This window comes from Anabrus simplex, chromosome 1 (assembly GCF_040414725.1).
Source record: "Anabrus simplex isolate iqAnaSimp1 chromosome 1, ASM4041472v1, whole genome shotgun sequence".
Taxonomy (NCBI): domain Eukaryota; kingdom Metazoa; phylum Arthropoda; class Insecta; order Orthoptera; family Tettigoniidae; genus Anabrus; species Anabrus simplex.
This window is the reverse complement of record NC_090265.1, coordinates 1,637,714,596-1,637,735,316: the sequence shown is the minus strand read 5'-3', so window position 1 is coordinate 1,637,735,316 and position 20,721 is coordinate 1,637,714,596. Positions and strand designations below refer to the sequence as shown.

Genomic DNA, 20,721 nt, shown 5'->3' with positions numbered 1-20,721 from the left:
TTGTAAAGAAAGGAATAGAATTAAGTAATTTAATAGATATATATTTACCAGATATTGTAATAGGAGTTGAATCATGGCTGAGAAATGATATAATGGATGCAGAAATTTTCTCACGGCACTGGAGTGTGTATCGTAGAGATAGGATAGGAATGGTGGGAGGGGGAGTGTTCATTCTGGTGAAAGAAGAATTTGTAAGCTACGAAAAAGTTAAAGATGAGACACATGAAATTCTAGGTGTAAAGCTCATTTTTAAAGATAATATGCAACTTGATATATTTGGAGGGTACAGATCGGGAGAGGGTAGCACTGATGTGGATTCGGAATTATTTGATAGGATAGTCAGCTATGTGGGAAACGACATGGAAAGAAATGTGATTGTAGCGGGAGATCTGAATTTGCCAGATGTAAATTGGGAAGGAAATGCGAACGACAGGAAGCATGACCAACAAATGGCAAATAAGTTAATATGGGAAGGACAGCTGATTCAGAAAGTGATGGAACCAACCAGAGGGAAAAATATCCTGGATGTGGTGCTGATAAAACCAGATGAGCTCTATAGGGAAACTGAAGTAATAGATGGTATTAGTGATCATGAAGCTGTTTTTGTGGTAGTTAAAAATAAATGTGATAGAAAGGAAGGTCTTAAATGTAGGACTGTTAGGCAGTACCATATGGCTGATAAAGCAGGCATGAGGCAGTTTCTAAAAAGTAATTATGATCGGTGGAAAATTGTAAATAAAAATGTAAACAGACTCTGGGATGGGTTTAAAGAAATTGTTGAGGAATGCGAAAACAGGTTTGTACCTTTAAGGGTGGTAAGGAATGGTAAAGACCTACCTTATTATAATAGAGAAATAAAGAGACTAAGAAGGAGGTGCAGACTGGAAAGAAATAGAGTTAGAAATGGCTGTGGAAGTAAGGAGAAATTGAAGGAACTTGCTAGAAAACTGAATCTAGCAAAGAAGGCTGCTAAGGATAACATGATGGCAAGCATAATTGGCAGTCATACAAATTTTAGTGAAAAATGGAAGGGTATGTATAGGTATTTTAAGGCAGAAACAGGTTCCAAGAAGGACATTCCAGGAATAATTAATGAACAAGGGGAGCGTGTATGTGAAGATCTTCAAAAGGCAGAAGTATTCAGTCAGCAGTATGTAAACATTGTTGGTTTCAAGGATAATGTCAAGATAGAGGAGGAGACTAAGGCCAAAGAAGTAATAAAATTTACATATGATAACAATGACATTTACAATAAGATACAAAAGTTGAAAACTAGAAAATCGGCTGGAATTGATCAGATTTCTGGGGATATACTAAAGACAAAGGGTTGGGATATAGTACCATATCTGAAGTACTTATTTGATTATTGTTTGGTCGGAGGAGCTACAGTATACCAGATGAATGGAGAGTTGCTATAGTAGCCCCTGTGTATAAAGGAATGGGTGATAGACATAAAGCTGAAAATTACAGGCCAGTAAGTTTGACATGCATAGTATGTAAGCTTTGGGAAGGCATTCTTTCTGATTATATTAGACATGTTTGTGAAATTAATAACTGGTTCGATAGAAGGCAATTTGGTTTTAGGAGAGATTATTCCACTGAAGCTCAACTTGTAGGATTCCAGCAAGATATAGCAGATATCTTGGATTCTGGAGGTCAAATGGACTGTATCGCGATTGACCTGTCTAAAGCATTTGATAGGGTGGATCATGGGAGACTACTGGCAAAAATGAGTGCAATTGGACTAGACAAAAGAGTGACTGAATGGGTTGCTATATTTCTAGAAAATAGATCTCAGAGAGTTAGAGTAGGTGGAGTTTTGTCTGACCCTGTAATAGTTGAGAGGGGAGTTCCTCAGGGCATTGTTATCGGACCTTTATGTTTTCTTATATATATAAATGATATGAGTAAAGGAGTGGAATCGGAGGTAAGGCTTTTTGCGGATGATGTTATTCTCGGTAGAGTGATAAATAAGTTACAAGATTGTGAGCAACTGCAACGTGACCTCGAAAATGTTGTGAGATGGACAGCAGGCAATGGTATGTTGATAAACGGGGTTAAAAGTCAGGTTGTGAGTTTCACAAATAGGAAAAGTCCTCTCAGTTATAATTACTGCATTGATGGGGTGAAAGTTCCTTTTGGGGATCATTGTAAGTATCTAGGTGTTAATATAAGGAAAGATCTTCATTGGGGTAATCACATAAATGGGATTGTAAATAAAGGGTACCAATCTCTGCACATGGTTATGAGGGTGTTTAGGGGTTGTAGTAAGGATGTAAAGGAGAGGGCATATAAGTCTCTGGTAAGACCCCAACTAGAGTATGGTTCCAGTGTATGGGACCCTCACCAGGATTACCTGATTCAAGAACTGGAAAAAAACCAAAGAAAAGTAGCTCGATTTGTTCTGAGTGATTTCCGACAAAAGAGTAGCGTTACAAAAATGTTGCAATGTTTGGGTTGGGAAGAATTGAGAGAAAGAAGAAGAGCTGCTCGACTAAGTGGTATGTTCCGAGCTGTCAGCGGAGAGATGGCGTGGAATGACATTAGTAGACGAATAAGTTTGAATGGCGTTTATAAAAGTAGGAAAGATCACAATATGAAGATAAAGTTGGAATTCAAGAGGACAAACTGGGGCAAATATTCATTTATAGGAAGGGGAGTTAGGGATTGGAATAACTTACCAAGGGAGATGTTCAATAAATTTCCAATTTCTTTGAAATCATTTCGGAAAAGGCTAGGAAAGCAACAGATAGGGAATCTGCCACCTGGGCGACTGCCCTAAATGCAGATCAGTATTGATTAATTGATTGAACATGTGATTCAGAGGGAGTCATCAAACTATTCATTTTTATTTGTCATGATCACAATTTACTGTGTGATGACGGCACTGCCTGCTTGATATGCATCAGGTGGCTGCTTCATATCGAGCAGGCAGTGGATTACGGACCGCTGACCCGCTTCCGATGCCTTCTCTTAAAGTTCTTTTCAAATCCCAAAGATGGCAGCACGTATAGTATAGTCCATGAAAGTGGTTAATGCACAGAGCTGTTACACCGGAATGGTTAATTAAATAATTGCATGGTGCTGTTGACAGTCGCACTTATCAAGGTCTGTATACACAGGTCTGGTCACGCTCCCAGAATTCTTTGCGGCAGTGCCCATATTGGAACCAAAGGCATTCACTGAGCGTTATACAGTGCAGTGTTCGGCTTCATGGCTAAATGGTTAGTGTGCTGGTCTTTGGTCACAGGAGTCCCGTCAGTGATAAGCGGTGAACATATTCATAACCCCAGCTGCAAAACAGTTTTTTAACTATAAACAATCGTAGCCCCACTACACTCTCTAAAGTCAACTTTAACATTTTATAAGGCTGCATTTTTCGTTGAAAGGTCTACCTGAGAAAGATCTTTCAAGAATATTTTCAACCATATGCTCGCACATACTTTCAAATTGATATTCACGGCAGTGACGACACCATCATAACTTAATCTATAGTAGATTTTAAACAATCTACTTAGAGTTTCATCCGGTGATGCTTTGTGATGGTACAGTCATGGTTTTCACAAAAATACACTGGGACTAACTATTTGTTTTCTTACTTAAAAAGCCTAATCTAAACTAATCAGCAAAATTTAACTGGTATTATACCGTTGTTGAAGTTTTATAGTTTCACTCGCATCCTGAGTGTACGTGGATCACCGACAAACGGGGGAAAATATTTGTCACGACGTATAACTCACGTTATATTCACCATTCATAATATACCACCATCACAGACAACCATTCGCGCTTAACTCTGTGTTCATGCTGGGCAATGTAAATATTTTTCTGCAGCTATCGGAACACATAACTACACATGCCACCAATAAATTGCTCGAAAAAACTGTATACATGCCGAAACCCATGACTAAAATATATTTTTCTATATTGCAATTGATGTAATATACTGGCTCTCAGTGGCGGCTCGTGCATTTAACACTAGGGCAGGGGGTGGGGGGGGTGGAGGCTGCATGTATACTTACTGAATTTTACCTTATTTATAGATGAGCTGCATTCGGCGAGACTTGTAGGTTGAAAATATGTTGATAAACTTCTCATCGAAATTTGGTATATTTGTCATCAAAGTAGTTTCCATTGACAGCATTGCCAGAGCTGTCAGTCTTTCTTCACCCATAGTGCTGCAGAGGTATGTTTTGTTTCCTCTTCATGGCTGAGAACACCTTTCTGGTTCACTCGTGGTAGTTGGTAGAGTTGCTGCAATGCGAAGAAGTTTCACTACTTCTGAAAGTGATGACTGAAGATTGTTCGAGATGATGAACTGAAGCAGCTGGATAGCACCAGACAGTGATCTGAATTATTCTCTGGAGTATAAAACAGATAGTTCAGTTTGTAATTTTTTTTGTCAAAAGTAGGAAAAAGTCATACACAGTCATTTAGTTCTTTCTCAGGAAAATCTGATTTGAAGGAAGAAAAATTTGGTGGCATCACCAGAGTTGACACTTGGAGATGTTTTGTAAATTGAAACCGGCTATTTGCCTGTATTATGATAACATCACAGACTTCTTTGACACAGACACTCTTGTCACAGTTTCCTGAACATGACATTGTTTCTTTACATTTCCGGTTTCAGAATTTTCGTTGGAGTCCAGTATTGTATTTCTCACATCATTAATAGTTTTAACAAAGTTCAAAACATGGCAACGAATTTTTGCTACATCTGCCTGCCGATTTTGAGGTTGATTGTATAAAACATTTCACTACCAAATTACAAGTAACAACTCTCATTATTGTTCCGTATTGAAGATGACGTTAGGCATAGATATCAAGGATAATTTAATAAAAAACCACCTATTCAATACTTTCCACGTTTAATGTAGTTATTATCTACATGATTTTATGTAGACTTATTTGGTCAGGTACATGTTTCACCCATTATTTTGGGCATCTTCAGCCTGTAAACAACCTTTAGGTCAAGGTTTGGGACCTTTTTAACCAATATAAACATACCTATATATACACTATATACAACATATACATTATATACAATATATACAAACATAAGTTAATAAAGTTTTTTGGTCCTAATCTATCTAATATGGAAAATGTCCAAAACTAAAATGGATCTTCTTTTCGGTGAAGAGGATTGCATATCGGGGTTTATGTGACCCCTGTAACATATTAAGTTCTTGACGTATCGTGTCTGGTGACAGGATGTGTCGTCAACAATAAGTGGAGATTTGAACTGATTGTAGGTTGGTCAAGATTGAAAATATAAATTTAAATGTGTTTTAACTTGGCAGTTCTATTCTGGTTAACTTAAAATGTTCAAAACTAAAAATAAAATGAAACGGATCTTCTTTTTTGAGAAGGGGTTGTATTAAAACTGGAGCTTGTTTGACCCACGATTTTCATTTTCATGTTCTTGACGTAACTAATATTTAAATGTGTTGTCATGCACAAGTGGAGATTTAAAAGCCGATTGTTGTAGGTAGACTGGTCAAAAACGTTGTGAATGAAACTGTTAGCGTCTTGACTTTTGTCTCATGTAACGTCAAGGAATTGACAAGAGTACAATATTTAGCTGTTTCATAGTTTTTGGCTGCTGCTTAATTGGAAAGAAACATCCTAGACACTTGATCGGTCTTGTGTGAAAATTGTTCCCGTTGATGTGTTGCTTGGTCTTTGGGAGGGATCTTAAGAATATTTGTTCAGTTAATACTAGATGGACCTGTCTGTTCTGGCAGCGTCTGTCTTATCACCATAACAGCTAAATATTGTACTCTTGTCAATTCCTTGACGTTACATGAGACCCAAAGTCAAGACGCTAACAGTTTCATTCACAACGTTTTTGACCAGTCTACCTACAACAATCGGCTTTTAAATCTCCACTTGTGCATGACAACACATTTAAATATTAGTTACGTCAAGAACATGAAAATGAAAATCGTGGGTCAAACAAGCTCCAGTTTTAATACAACCCCATCTCAAAAAAGAAGATCCGTTTCATTTTATTTTTAGTTTTGAACATTTTAAGTTAACCAGAATAGAACTGCCAAGTTAAAACACATTTAAATTTATATTTTCAATCTTGACCAACCTACAATCAATTCAAATCTCCACTTATTGTTGACGACACATCCTGTCACCAGACACGATACGTCAAGAACTTAATATGTTACAGAGGTCACATAAACCCCAATATGCAATCCTCTTCACCGAAAAGAAGATCCATTTTAGTTTTGGACATTTTCCATATTAGATAGATTAGGACCAAAAAACTTAACTATATTAACTTATGTTTGTATATATTGTATATAATGTATATGTTGTATATAGTGTATATATAGGTATGTTTATATTGGTTAAAAAGGTCCCAAACCTTGACCTAAAGGTTGTTTACAGGCTGAAGATGCCCAAAATAATGGGTGAAACATGTACCTGACCAAATAAGTCTACATAAAATCATGTAGATAATAACCACATTAAACGTGGAAAGTATTGAATAGGTGGTTTTTTATTAAATTATCCTTGATATCTATGCCTAAAACATTTCAGCCAGAAATTGAAGTCTTCACCCTGAAGGTACTTGTACAGAGCCGATGCTTCTCTGATTGTGATGTCACTTGAAGACTCAGATTCGATCAGTAATTCAAAGCAATCTATTAAAGCATCTTTTTTCTCAATACAGTATTGACTGTTCTTGATTTAAAATTCCATCTTGTGGCTCCAGCAGCCGGTATCCGTTTAGCCACACAAGAATCTAAAACAGACACTCTTTGGGGTGATTGGGAAAAGAATGCCGGTATTGAAGACAAATTTGCAAAAAAATATTCTTGCTTTCGTGTCTTGGTTAGCAGCTCTCTCCATTATCAAATTAAGCTGGTGTGCAAAGCAATGTATAAAATGGGCGTTCGGGTACACTTCCTTAACTCTTGTCTGCACGCCACTGACAGCATCACTCATAACAGACGCGCCATCGCACATCTGGGCAATGGAGTTTATTCTTCTTATCTTCCAGAATAACGCCAAGCTGGAAAAGAATACATTCCGAAATAGCCTCTGCATTTTGACCAGAAGGATTAAAAAATCCCCAAACCCATTGCGAATCACAGTACCTTAGCACAAGAATAAGCTGAAATCCATCCGACACATCCGTCGTCTCGTCAGCCATGATTGCTAAAAATTCAGACTTGGATACCTCTCCAAAAATAGCCTCTCTGCATACCTCCGGCATACATTGCAACATTTCTTCCTGGATCATTTTTGATGTTCCTTTGATACAGGAAGGATTCTCTAGATGTGACTTAAAAACTGAGTCTAGTTCACTCGTGTATTTAATTAAATTCAGAAATATACCAGGATTCTCGGAGTCTGGCCTCTCATCATGTCCTCTCAACGCCAGTTTGTTTGACCCACAAAACTTAATACCTACCGGTGCAGTTTATTATTCTGGATAGTACTTGCTGATTTTTGCTTACTTCATTGTTATGACGCTGTACAGATTCCTTACTTAAACCCTGGCACACATCTACGGAACCTAGAAGAGCTAAGTCTAGCACACTGTTCACATGTTTTCCTGATTTTTCATGCTTCTTTATTTTATGACTCTCTTCAGATCACGAACTCCTGCATCAACACACGCACTGTTTGCTCCTTCACTGGCACTTCCAAAAATAAGGCACGGCAAACAAAGATGTGCATTTTGAACTTCGCACCCACACAACCATTCATGTTTACAATATACATCTGGATTGAAAATTCTTTTGTATTCTTTGTCACGGCTCTTACCAGTCAGGGAGATTTTCAATTATGGGGTAGGTCTTCCACGAGGTTTAATATCACACTTTTCATTTAGGGTTAAACTGTTAAGTTTGATAGTTTTAAAAAACTGCACTGAGTTAACAATACTCATGTTGTTGTTAGAACTTCTACTATCGCAATTGGTGGACAACAAATAAGACACACTGGTCTGCAATCCATGCAGACCGCTAGAATGGGGTTGGCAGGCGCCTTATAGCGCACACGGAGGGGGAAGCAGATTCAAAGCCTTATGGCCAGATAACAGAGCCATGTCCTGGCAGTCCAAAGAGGGGGAAGTGAAATCATATGACATTATCATGTGAAGAGTAGCATTTAATTATTGTGCTATTCCGGAGTTAAAAAATCAAGTGTTAAAGAAACTCGCAGAAGGGATTGATAATATTTCTCTATTGAATATGTAACGTTGCTTCATGTAAATTTTGTGTGAAGAACCGGGGGGCTGCAGTCCTGCAGACTACCCACTAAATCCGCCAGTGCTGGCTCTATTTTTATTAGCAAGACGATGTGCAAGTAGCTATACTGTTAAGATGTCAAAATTTTTCTTGCAGTCTCTAGTGTGTGGCGCTGAAGACTTCGAGTGTCAAGTATTAAAACTAACACCCCTTACCTAACCTAGCTGGCCTGTCGCCATACATTGCTGGCGGGGGAAGGGGCACAGCCCCGCCTTGAGGAAGCTTCAAGTGCATGCGTCACCCAAGGGATCTTAAATTTTGCTGGGGGTAGCTCTCTATTGCGCCAGGAAGAAAACCCAGCTCCCTGGAGAAGCTGAACTGCGGTAGTGTGAGCAGATTGTTGAGACAGCTGTACTTGGCTTGGCTTAGATGTTCACAATTTTATAAACATTATAAAAGGCGTTCTAAGGAATAATTAGAAAATGTTAATACAAAGTTATTTACCCCAGAAGTGCTGGGCTAGATGGGGTTCAGTGCATAGCACTGGGTCCCGGGTTCGATTCCCGGCAGGGTCGGGAATTTTAACTATCATTGGTTGATTTATCTGTCAAGGGGGCTGGGTGTATATGTTGTCTTCATCGTAATTTCATCCTCATCACGACGCGCAGGTCGCCTGCGGGAGTCAAATCGAAAGACTTTCACCTGCTCAGCCAAAAATGTCCTCGTACACTCCCGGCTCTAAAAGCCATACGCCATTTTATTTTTTTCAGTGGAGTGAGATTAAGTTGTCATGGGTTGTGTTGTTCCATATTGTAGAAGTCATTCATGTAAAGGGACCAGGTTATTTATATTCCCGAAAGATAAGAAAAGGAACGCAAAATGGGTTCCAAATTGTCGACCTGATAAGTGGCAGCCCACGGAACATTCTAGCTGTGTAGGTTAGTATAACCTTTGCTAGATAAAAATAAATAATCACCAAGTTTAATTATATTTGCTTTTGTGATGTAGTCGCCAGTGTGATTAGCTGCCACCCTTGGAGACCCGGGTTCGATTCCCTGCTCTGTCACAAAAAAAGAAAAGTGGATTTACTACTCCATCGTCTCCAGTTATTCCCATCTTAATTGGATGTAATCCACTACGTGAGCCGGACTAAACCATACTTTACGTCCGAGTGAGTTGGGAGTGCAAACTGGACCGTCCTGTGTCCAGAGTAGCGGGTACAAATTCGTTGTACTTACTCACCGGCTGGGTGATTGGGGCCCGTACGGAACAGGATTTTATTCATTTCTATCCTACAGTACGAGCGGAAGTAGAAATAGAAAAGCAGCTACAATTTCATATACGTGTAGTCAGAACCGAAGGGACTTCAAAAATCCCACTTGTCTTGACCGGGATTGGAACTCCAGGGCAACCTGTGGTGACGATCTCACTTTAGGGTCTTAGAAATAGCTGTATACATGTGTGGCAGTTCGGTTACAACGGATTACAATTGTCATGAATTTGTATACTCTTCAATTTCCTTTCCTTTTTCTGTACTCTATTACACTCCAGTTATTTCCAACTAATATCTTGGATACAGATATCCCCGACTCCATTTTCATGGACGTATTTCTTTAGTGTGGACATCCGATGTAAAGACCGGCATACCTCTCAAACTAAAGTTAACTACCTAAATGATCCACGGCAGAATACACGTGTGGCACAGGACCCACATGACGCAACTGCAATTTCAACCCGAAAAATGTAGCGAGCGTTGTGTACTTGAAGGCGCAGCTCCCATCAGTTCGACCTGCTGCGTGTGGTCACTTTCGTTCAACTCTGTTAGTTATTATCGGCAACAATTCTTATTATTCATGCTCCGTAGTGTAACGGTTAGTGTTATTAGCTGCCGTCCTCGGGGGCCCCTGTTAGATTCCCGGTACTGCCAGAAATTTAAGAATGGCAGGAGGGCTGGTATGTGGTTAAAATGGTAGGTACATGCAGCTCACCTCCAATGGAGGTGTGCCTGAAAAAGAGCTGCACAACCTCGGGATGAGGACACGAGTTTAATTTACTATGGGCGGAATGTATAGGCGTTAGTTTTGGCCGTAGCCTGAAGAGTAGAACAGTAATAAGGACTCACCTTGCTGCTTGGTGCGGTACTGCTCGTCATAGAGATGGTAAGCCCTAGCATGAGCGATAAGCAAATGATGAGTGGCGAGGTAGTCCCCGACACCGGGCTTCTTGATCCATGGAGCTTGAATGTACGATCCATCGCCAGCGTATCCAGACACGAATGATAAGGGTTCATTGAATGTGATCCACCATTTGACCTGAAACCAACAGCATTTATTGTAATACATGGAAGTTTTGATTGTATGTTATGGAATCTTTGTTTTAATCTCACAGTCCGTCTTCCCGTTTTTTATGTTCGTTCCTGAATTTTCCTTCCCCTCTGTCTGTCATAGACTGAAATTATTTTCCATTTGAGGGAGAAAACGAGATCTGTTTGGACATGGTTGAAAATGAGTGACGTCTATTTTCCGAAACAAATTGTTGTGGCGAGCTTGTTTTATGAACATGTGCATGAATTATTTGAAGTGTATACAAGGGTACGGATTTACATTTTAACTTCCCATATTTTTTCTAGTTAAACATTCGCGGATCGTGAATTTTATTCCTTTTTTGTGCTAAAAATATATACAGTTTTATTGGATTGTTTCAGAACATTGAATTAGAAATAGATTCAATTATTTCCAATACCATTACAACACCTTTAATTTTATTGTTAAATTGCTGTTAATTATGTCCTACCGTAGAGGTAGTTTGTTTTAACCTTTTATACCAGGTGACTCAAATAGGAGCAATAGTAAAAGTTAGAACAAATCCCTGCGTCATAGCAAGTCTGGAAGTGCGAATGTGAAGAACGGCAGCTTTTATAAACAACATTCAATGCCCGTTGTCTAACTTCACCGTATAAACGACTATCATTGCAGTCTGAATTGTTTCCGGATATAAAGCATTTTGGAAAAGAGAATGCTAGTGGTTAAACATCATGCTAGCACATCGATGGTTTCCGGTGACGCAAGGAAGGATTGGGAAGATAGCGTCGAGGCTCTAATTAAGGTACATCCCCAGCATTTGTCTGGTCGGAAAATGGGAAACTAAAGAAAACTATCTTGAGGGCTGTCGACTTTGGAATTCAGATCCACCACCTCCTGAATGCAAGCTCATAGCTTTGCGATCTTCACCAAACGGCCAGCTTGGTCGGTAATAACACAAAAATGTCCACTGATATAACTTTGATGCATTTATGGAACAAGTATCTCCTATAAAAAAATCAAAACTTTGTTTTGCATTCCACTACTACACTACTGTACTTTCCTCTCCTGAAGGGGGAGGCGGGATTCCTAGACGGTGACGCCATCTCTCAGGCCAGGAGATTTGTATCGGAGGAGATGTGCGGAGAAGATGAGAGGGTTGGCGGCCGTGGCCTACTAGGAACTGACCCGGTATTCACCTTAGTGCAGGAGAATGGAAAACCATTCTCAGGACAGCCGACAGTGGGGACCAGCCGCTCTCCATCTCTGCCAAATATAGAGGCGTACAGCCACAGCAGACACGTAACCACCCCCTATCTGCTCAGTTGGCTGGTCGGAGTGCAGAGCTGTCGGATCACGGACCAGCCGTTGCCACTGTACATCCGCCGACCTTGCGCTCCAACGGAAGAATGATTTTTAACAAAGTTAAGGTAGGTGAAAACGACAGCACTCCACCGGAGATAAAAACAAACATTGAATGAGGTTTTTATTTTCACGCACTTAATATAGGCTTCTTAATTATACAGGGCGGGGAAAATAAAACTGACCCGGAAAATATTTACAACAGGACTGACGCGGCATTGATCTTTATTAATGAACATCGGAGAAGATGCTAGAAATGGCCACCATTGATGTCGATGCAACGTTGTATTCGATTTATGAAACTGTGAGACTCCCGTAGCAGCTCTCACTGAAGGATAGCAGCATTAGCGTTTTCAGTGTTCTACTGTAGCGCTTCCAGTGTGTGAGGATTATTGGAGTACACCTGACCGTTAAATTTGCTCTACAGGTAGAAATCATAGGGAGAGAGAGCAGGCGATCGAGGTGGCCATTCGATAGCACTGCCTCTGCTGATCGTCCTCTTCTCACCGAACACCTCATGCACTCGTGACAAGGTTGTCAAGGCGATGTGTGCTGTTGTTTCGTTTTGCTGGGAGTTGATCCACATATGAATTAAACAGTGTTTGGACATAGCGGTTAGCACTAACAGTTTGGTAAAAGAATCGTGTTACGATGCGGACACCAGACATTGCGCACCACACACCGATCTCGAGATTATGCAACGGCTTTTCGACGTGCTGATGGAGATTTTCTGATGCATAATGGCACGTGTTCTGTGAGTTCACGTACCCTGACAGGCTGAACCAGGCCTCATCTGACGAAATGAGAAACTGCGGATCCTGACTCCAATTCACTCAGAAACCACCGGCAGAACTCAACCCGCGAAGGTTCGTCTGCATGCTTTAACGCATGCACAACAGTAAATTTGTAAGGAAACAGAAGCAGGTCCTCTCTGATAATGCTTCGACACGATGCTCTCTTAATTCCCATTTGCGCAGATGAACGGCGTTGAGATTTCGTTGGACTCCATTCCAGCAATGTTTTCTGATATTCGAACTCTTTTCGGATAGTTACGGTTTTTATTCGCTACAGAGCCCGTCATAGCGCTATTTTGCTACTAAGTTTTGCATTGCAGACTATTCTGGAAGTTTTGCCAAAACACTTCCATTCTAAAACTCATGGGCAAACAGTTCCGGACAGGTTTCTCACGAATCGTGCTTCGCATAACACTCGAAAATGAACACGCGCTGTTTAATCGTGAGCACCATTTCGTGTTGCATTAAACTGGTCACTAAACACGTCTGCTCCTCTCACTCACTCACACGTAATGACACAGCGACGTACTCGGGACAAACCCTGAAAAAGATGCGCACGCGCAGACTTGTGACAGCACTCGATTGGTGCATCGAAATCACAGTTTCCAGCATTTCCTGTGATGGGCAGTTCTGCTGTTCATTGACAAGGGTCAATTCCGCGTCACTGATTGGTGTATCGAAATCACAGTTTCCAGCATTTCCTGTGATGGGCAGTTCTGCTGTTCATTGACAAGGGTCAATTCCGCGTCGCTGATTGGTGCATCAAAATCACGGTTTTCAGCATTTCCTGTGATGGACAGTTCTGCTCTTCATTAACAAGGGTCAATTCCGCGTCACTGATTGGTGCATCAAAATCACGGTTTCCAGCATTTCCTGTGATGGACAGTTCTGTTGTTCATTAACAAGGTTCAATTCCGCATCACTGATTGGTGCATCAAAATCACGGTTTCCAGCATTTCCTGTGATGGACAGTTCTGCTGTTCATTAACAAAGGTCAATTCCGCGTCTCTGATTGGTGCATCGAATTCACGGTTTCCAGCATTTCCTGTGATGGGCGGTTCTATTCATTAACAAGGGTGAATTCCGCGTCAGTCTTGTAAAATACTTTCTGGCCCAGTTTTATTTTGCCCACTCTATATATATATATATGTGCGTCCTGCTCCGCGGACTTAAGTCGGCAATATCAATTTTAGCAGAGCTGAGGAAATTGTCCAGGGACGGATCCAAATCGTCAGATTAAAATAGAAAAAAAGTAAATTTACAGAGAGCATCAGTGTCGAGGGCGATATGATAATATACAAGTAATCACTGTGAATTGTAATGTGGCGTTACAAAATGATAATAGGTAGGCCTGTCGCCAGTTCAACATAAATGACAAAAGTTTCCTTATTATGATAATACACAGACAAATTGACCTTATGGAGGAGGGAAGAGAGAGAGAGAGAGAGAGAGAGCGCGTAAATGTTCAAAGGCCCAGCTCCTGGTGTCAATTTAATTTATGATCACGAATAGGTTCGAGTTTTCGAAAACATCTGTTGTGAGACTCTCTTAATCCCTAAACATATATTCAACACACCGCCCCTCTCATAAATTAACAGGCCGTAGCTCGTAGCATCTCCCCGCTCTTCCTTCCCTTTCGACGGCCTTGTGGTGTTTCTTGGTTTCTAGGGAGGGACAGCTCATTCCTAGTATGCTGACTTCTTACCAAAGTGACCACGGATTAGAGCGCATGTGCAATTATTTCTGCTACGTGTTTAACATCACATTAACATCTGCAGTTTTCGTCGACGATGGGACAGGAAAGGACCAGTACTGGGAAGGTGGTGAGAGTGGCCTTAAGATACACGGTGTAAAATTGGGAAAACACAGAAAACCATTTTAGGAGTGCCGACTGTGAGCCTCGAACTCACCTTCTCCCGAAAGCAGGAGCATGTGAGTTTTTCGAAACGGACAATCGCGTTTCTTTGGTTCAGGAATAACAGAAAGAAAGCCACGAGGCTCATCCTTGGGGACAACGGGTGGAGGTGTACAATAGATGGGAATACGGTAATTAACCTCTTCCGAGAAACAGCACAAAAGAAGACTAGTGACCTAACGGACAGCAATTCTCGTCCACCACAGAACACTCCAGACGTGAAAACTAACCATATGACGCCAAAGGAAGTCAACTACGTCTTCGAAATGCGAGAACACAGCCCCTTAGGACGATAGTTTAATTTACAAACACTGGAAAACGGTTGATTCGGCCTGCACACTGCTGGCACGTATTTTCAACATTTGCCTGAAGATGGGAGCAATCAATTACCATACTCATCTATAAAAAAGGTGATCTGCATGACATCACCAAATGGCGTCCTATCGTAATGCGGAGCATTTATAAGATATATTCAGATTCCTTTGTTAGCGAAAAGGATCACCACCTGGATGATGGAGAATAATGTATTAGCGCCAGCGCAGAAAGAGTTGCTGCCTCACGACGGAGTATTTGAACACAACTTCACGCTCGAAAACAAAATTCGATTAAGCTAGATCAGAGAAAGGCCATTTTGTGGCTAAGTAGATTTCTATAATGCTTTTGGACCCGTGCTGCATGACGCCATCTTTGCGGCTTTGGATAGAAATGGAGCTGGCGCGGAACTTAAAAAGATCATTAAAGACATGTATTACTCGCGCAACTTTAATGATACCTGGGCTTGCTAGTGCTGAATCGGTAGAACTCGATTATCTTCGAGATTCGTATTGACGACCTTTGAAACACAAACTATGGATAGCTTATGAATCGCTGTGAGACATCTGGCATACACTTCACGTACTAGTACTGTTATTGTTTACACAGCAAAGCCAAACTATAGAATTCATGCTAGGAACAAGATTCTCATCGAGATTTGGTATATAATGTTGTTTGTTGTTTGTTTAAGATAATAAAGGTTTAGAAAATTCATATCGATCGATCATACTATGGATTCAATTCAGATTTCATTTCCATTCATTTGGCAGTATTACCGGAACCGGGAGAGCTCCCTCCTTACTCCTCAAACTCGTAACACCAGGTATTACTAAAAGTTGCGAGATTAATACACTGGTTTATTCACTCGTGTACTTAGAGAGGATGGGGTCACAGGTAACATCTCAGTTGGGTGTGGAGTCTGACAAAGTTGCCCAATTAGTGGAATCCTATTTAACCACGCTATTGTCCTCTTTATTCGAGCAACACAGGGCTAGAATTAAGACCATCAGATTCTTGTCTATGGTGATGACTTGGTTTTATTTATCTGACAATCCGATAAAACTCCAAGAGAACATTAATGTCATCAATAACCTGTCAAAGAAGATCAATATACGGCTTAAGGCTTCGACGTCCTTCAGATTATATCTGTCTGGTGAGACACCCATTAGGACGAGGAACTCCATCTTCAAGATTGACGATGAAGAACTAAAGGCACTCAAAGATAGAGAGTTTGAAAAGTTCCTTGGGAAGCCTGTTGGTTTTCACATTTCTTCCAACACAAAAGAACCGGCTGATCTTGTTTTCATAGCACAAAATATTCTATACTCTAAGTTGGCACTCTGGCAAAGAATCGATTCTCTGAAAGCATTCTTCTATCCATCTTTGCAATTTCTAGTGAGGGACACCCGATATCAGAAAGCACAATGGTCGAAATTGGATGACATTATTAAGGCCGAGTTTAAGAAGACCCTTTACCTACCTCAAAGAGGCCTCTAACGACTATTTGTATGGTCCTACTAAGTCAGGATGTCTTGGCTTACCGGTAACGGAGAGTGATTCAGATTATCACCTTATTGACAACGCCTTCAGGCTCCTTACCTCAACTGATGTTTGTACAGCGGAGCTTGCGTTAGAGGACCTTAAGACCTTGGTCCAAAACAGACTTGGAACAACTTGGAACACCTTTTGTTCATGGAGATATCTCTGCTCATCTGAATGGCCGGAACGAGGGAGTGTTCAAATGGAACACAATCTGTCTGGACTCCAGCTCGTAAGGCATCAGCCAGAAATGAGATCAAATGGAACATGTAGGGCTTGGAACCATATAACCATCTGTTACCATCAAAGAGACCTTGCAGAGGAATGATCGTCATAAGGTGCTACAGACACTCAGAATGAAACTTCAGTCGAAGCACCTTAATGGACTGATCGGCTTGCCCAACCAAGGAAAAGTTTTAGAATGCGTAGTCGTTGACACAGCAAGCTCACATTTTCTACGGACTGGTCTGTTTACTAGATTTGCGGACTGGAAATTCATCCATAGAGCTAGGTTCAATTTATTACCGCTCAGTGGGAGTCGTCGTACAACAGCTAACGGTAATAAGTGCAGAAGATGTGTTTGCGAAAATGAGACCCTGCCTCATGTAGCCATTACATGAAATAGTCAGCAGAGACATAATGCTGTAGTCTTCAGGGTAAGAAGGGCAGCTGCAACGAGGTTTAATATGTTCAGCGATAACCAGGTTGTTCATGACAACTGAACACCAGACCTGGTTGACGGAAAGATGGTAAGGCTTTAGACGTTTCAGTATCATTCGATCACAGAAAATCCGTCTTCGAAGTTGCCCGACAGGTCAAAAGAGAAAAATACGCGCCCTTGGCGTTTTACTGTTGTAAAGGTGGACGCTATCTTAGCTGGGCCATTGGGATTTTGGGATCCAGCTAATGATAAAGTGCTACGTTCCAACTGTAGCAAGACATCTGATGACTAAATTATGTGTCGGATCTTATTAGCTACACGCGCAACATCTATGTGGAGCATATTACTGGCACCCGATAAAGATTAATAAATACTCTAGGTAGGGTTTTCCCACGGTTTCTCTCAGTCTCTCAAGGTGAATACCAGGGTAGTGAGGTCATATGAAGCCGTGGTTTTGACATTAAAGTAGATATTGACTGCTATAACGATTTATGAGGACTACAACAGCGTAGTGAGTGTTTAGTGTTTTAGCCAGTGGTTTTTAATGGTAGTGTTCACGATGGAGAGACTATCTGGACAATTGGTTCCGTGACTTACGATCACAAGATTTATAATAAAATAAAATTGAGGATTTACCTGCTATTATCATTTGTTTCCATTATGATTTTTATTTTTTATTGTTTCATTCTTGAGGAGCTAAATGGCTAATACAGCTCAAGATTTTGCATAGAATATAAAATACAAATATGCCTGTTTTCTGCAAAATGTAACTTAAAAAGTCTCTTCAGTTTGTCGAACACTATACTACAAGAAACCAGTAAAAACACATTATTAAAGAAGGGATAAAATATACACTATTAAAGCTAGTATAGACTACAGTTCTACTCTACACAGCTTTGTATTACAGTATGTAAGTAGAGAGCAGTAGGTGTCTAGTAGATTTAGTTTGTAGTAAACTGCTGATGTGAGCATACAGCACTCTGTTTCTTTCTTCCTCAGGTGTGATCTATTTCTAAGGATGAATTTATTGGCAAAAGATAAAGTCTATCTTGAACAACCCATTCCTACCTATATTTCCAAAGAGTGTGGAAAATCCTTTCTCTTGGGGGTATCACAAAAGACGCAATGAGCTATTTTGTAAGTCAATTTTTCAATGCAAAGACTAAAAAGACAGGTCAAGAAAGCTTACAACGATCAACGCCATGAAGATGCGTGTAGTGTAACTTCATCGAGATGAAAATTGAAAGAGCTCAAACGTACTCGAGCAAGTACTGTTTTATTTGTTTAAAATGCACCTCTGCGAGAGATTTTCAAATCTTCCTCATTGTCTGTCCCTGCTACAAGTTCTGTTACTTTGCGCACACCTCAATATAGAAGCAGGATGATGATGATGAAGACGAAGAAAAGGAAGAAGATGTCAACGTTTCTTTACCGTCAGAGCTTTTTAATTATACTTCATTTTTTAAGCCTATTACAAGTTCCGTCATCATGCAAACATCTCCGGAAGAAGAGAGGCAATATTAGGTAGAAGAATATTTCAACGCTTCTTTGCTATCAAAACACGTTAAGTTTGTACCTAGAAACGCTACTGCAGAAGCACGAACTACATTAAAACACATTTTACTGATTCCTACACATCAACTGTTTGCATGTAAACTCAATGTTAACAACAAGCCTCTGTTACCCTTTGTAGACGTAATATACTGTAAAGACCCCAACCTACTCGTAAAACATTTGCAACTTCTAAGAGCCTCTTAAGATGCTGGTTATTTTACAAATTGAGCAATAATTATGTTGTGCGGGAATATTTGAGTAATAGCTCTTCACAGTGAAGACCTCGCCTGTAAGCTATCTCTCGACAGTACAGCACCCTATACACCTTGTTATGTTCCTGCCCGCCACATGCTGTTTCCCTCCTTAGGGTGTCCATTTCGCCTCTAGTGTAGAGCCAGCCTCGAGCCCAGATAAAGGAGAAGAGACACCGTAAATACTAGAGAAATGTAAATGCAATATCCGTGCGTTAGGTCCCCAGTTTTAGTCTGATAAAACAATTAGATAGTAGGTTAAATGTTGTGAATCCCTGAGGTAGCTATGTATACGCATTAGTCCCATAGGAGCAATGCAACAGCTATATTTTTTGCATCGTGCTACGGGTAAGTATTATTTCTTAAAACATTATGTTCTAGTTATATGTCTCGGAAATGTCAGAATATCAGCTCTTTCATTAGGCAAGTAGCGTGAAGTCTTTTCTGTTCTGAACACAAAGTTTTTAATCTCTAAGTGATGTAAACATATTGTCGGGTGCTATAAATCTCTAGAGTTCAAATCTGTAAGCTGTAAAGTTAAAATCAGGAATTGAGTGTTTCTGACTTTAGCATCCTTTAACACTTTAGTGTATATTAGTGCTCTTTAGTGTCCTTTAGTACCCTTTAGCCCTTTAGTGTCCTTTACCTTCTTAGTATCCTTTAATGTCCTTTAACCCAGTAGCCCTTTATTACTCTTTGTCCCTTTAGCCCGTTAGTGCCCTTTAGCCCTTTAGTGCTCTCTAGGCCATTAGTGATCATTAGCTCTTTCTTGCACTTTAGCCATTTGGCACTATAGTGCCCTTGATCCCTTTAGCTTTTTACTCTAAAATAATTTAAAGTACCATGCAACACTTTTTTTAACGTTCAAGGTTATTTTTACTCCAAAACTTTGAAAAGAAACTGTTAGGGGTAAGTTGATATATAACCAGTTAGAGGATAGGCTAATTTATTTTATAAATTTTAAGCTACAAATCTGTTTTCTATGATGATCGGTTGAGGATATAATGCATTTTGAAGTTAAGAAATGTGTTCACCCCCATCCTATAATTGTTATTCTGAAAGTCATTTAAAATAACATCCAAGACTTTTTTTGCCATAAGAAATACATAGGCTACATTTAGACCCTAGTTACGAAACAAATTATTGAACAATTTGGATCGGGAATTCGCCACTTGAATCTGTTTGCATAACATGCATGAAGCTCATGCAGAAAATAAAGGCAAGCAGTGTCCGTTCTGTCATAAGAAATACGAGAGCTGCATTTAGGCTACTAGCAACGAAACAAATTGTAGGATAAACATGAAAGTTAATAAATTAGATCGGAAATATACCACTGAAATCAGTTAGCATAAGTTCTAAGCTTGTAGCTCATCCAGAAAGGAAAACGCAGTGTCAGTTCTGCCGTAAGAAATATATGGGCCACATTTAGGCCCATAATTAAGGATACAAATTATTGAACAAATATGAAAGTGAATAAATTGGAACGGAAACTCACCACTTGAATTCTTTGCGTAAGTTATAAGCTTGTAGCTCATGCAGAAAAGAAAGAAAAGCAGTGTCAGTTCTGCCATGAGAAATACCTAGGCTACATTTAGGCCACTAGCAACTGAACCTATTTTCGAATAAACATGAAAGTTAATAAATTAGTTCGGAAACATACCACTGAGATCAGTTAACATACGTTCTAAGCTTGTAACTTGTACAGAAAAGAAAGAAAAATCAGTGTCAGTTCTACCATAAGATATGACTTATATAGGCTACATTTAGCCCCCTAGCAACGAAACAAATTATCGAACAACCATGAAAATGTGTACATTGTA

The 20,721-nt window shown here is 40.0% G+C and overlaps 1 protein-coding gene across 1 annotated transcript in view; it reads right to left on the bottom strand.

The window, feature by feature from the left end:
- The window catches only part of LOC136858640 (myrosinase 1-like), an 82,632-nt gene that overhangs the window by 40,341 nt on the left and 21,570 nt on the right, over positions 1–20,721 (bottom strand). Inside the window, exon 5 of the mRNA XM_067138345.2 lies at positions 10,336–10,525. Coding sequence (XP_066994446.2) covers positions 10,336–10,525 — 190 coding nt within the window. The remainder of the gene's footprint in view (positions 1–10,335; positions 10,526–20,721) is intronic.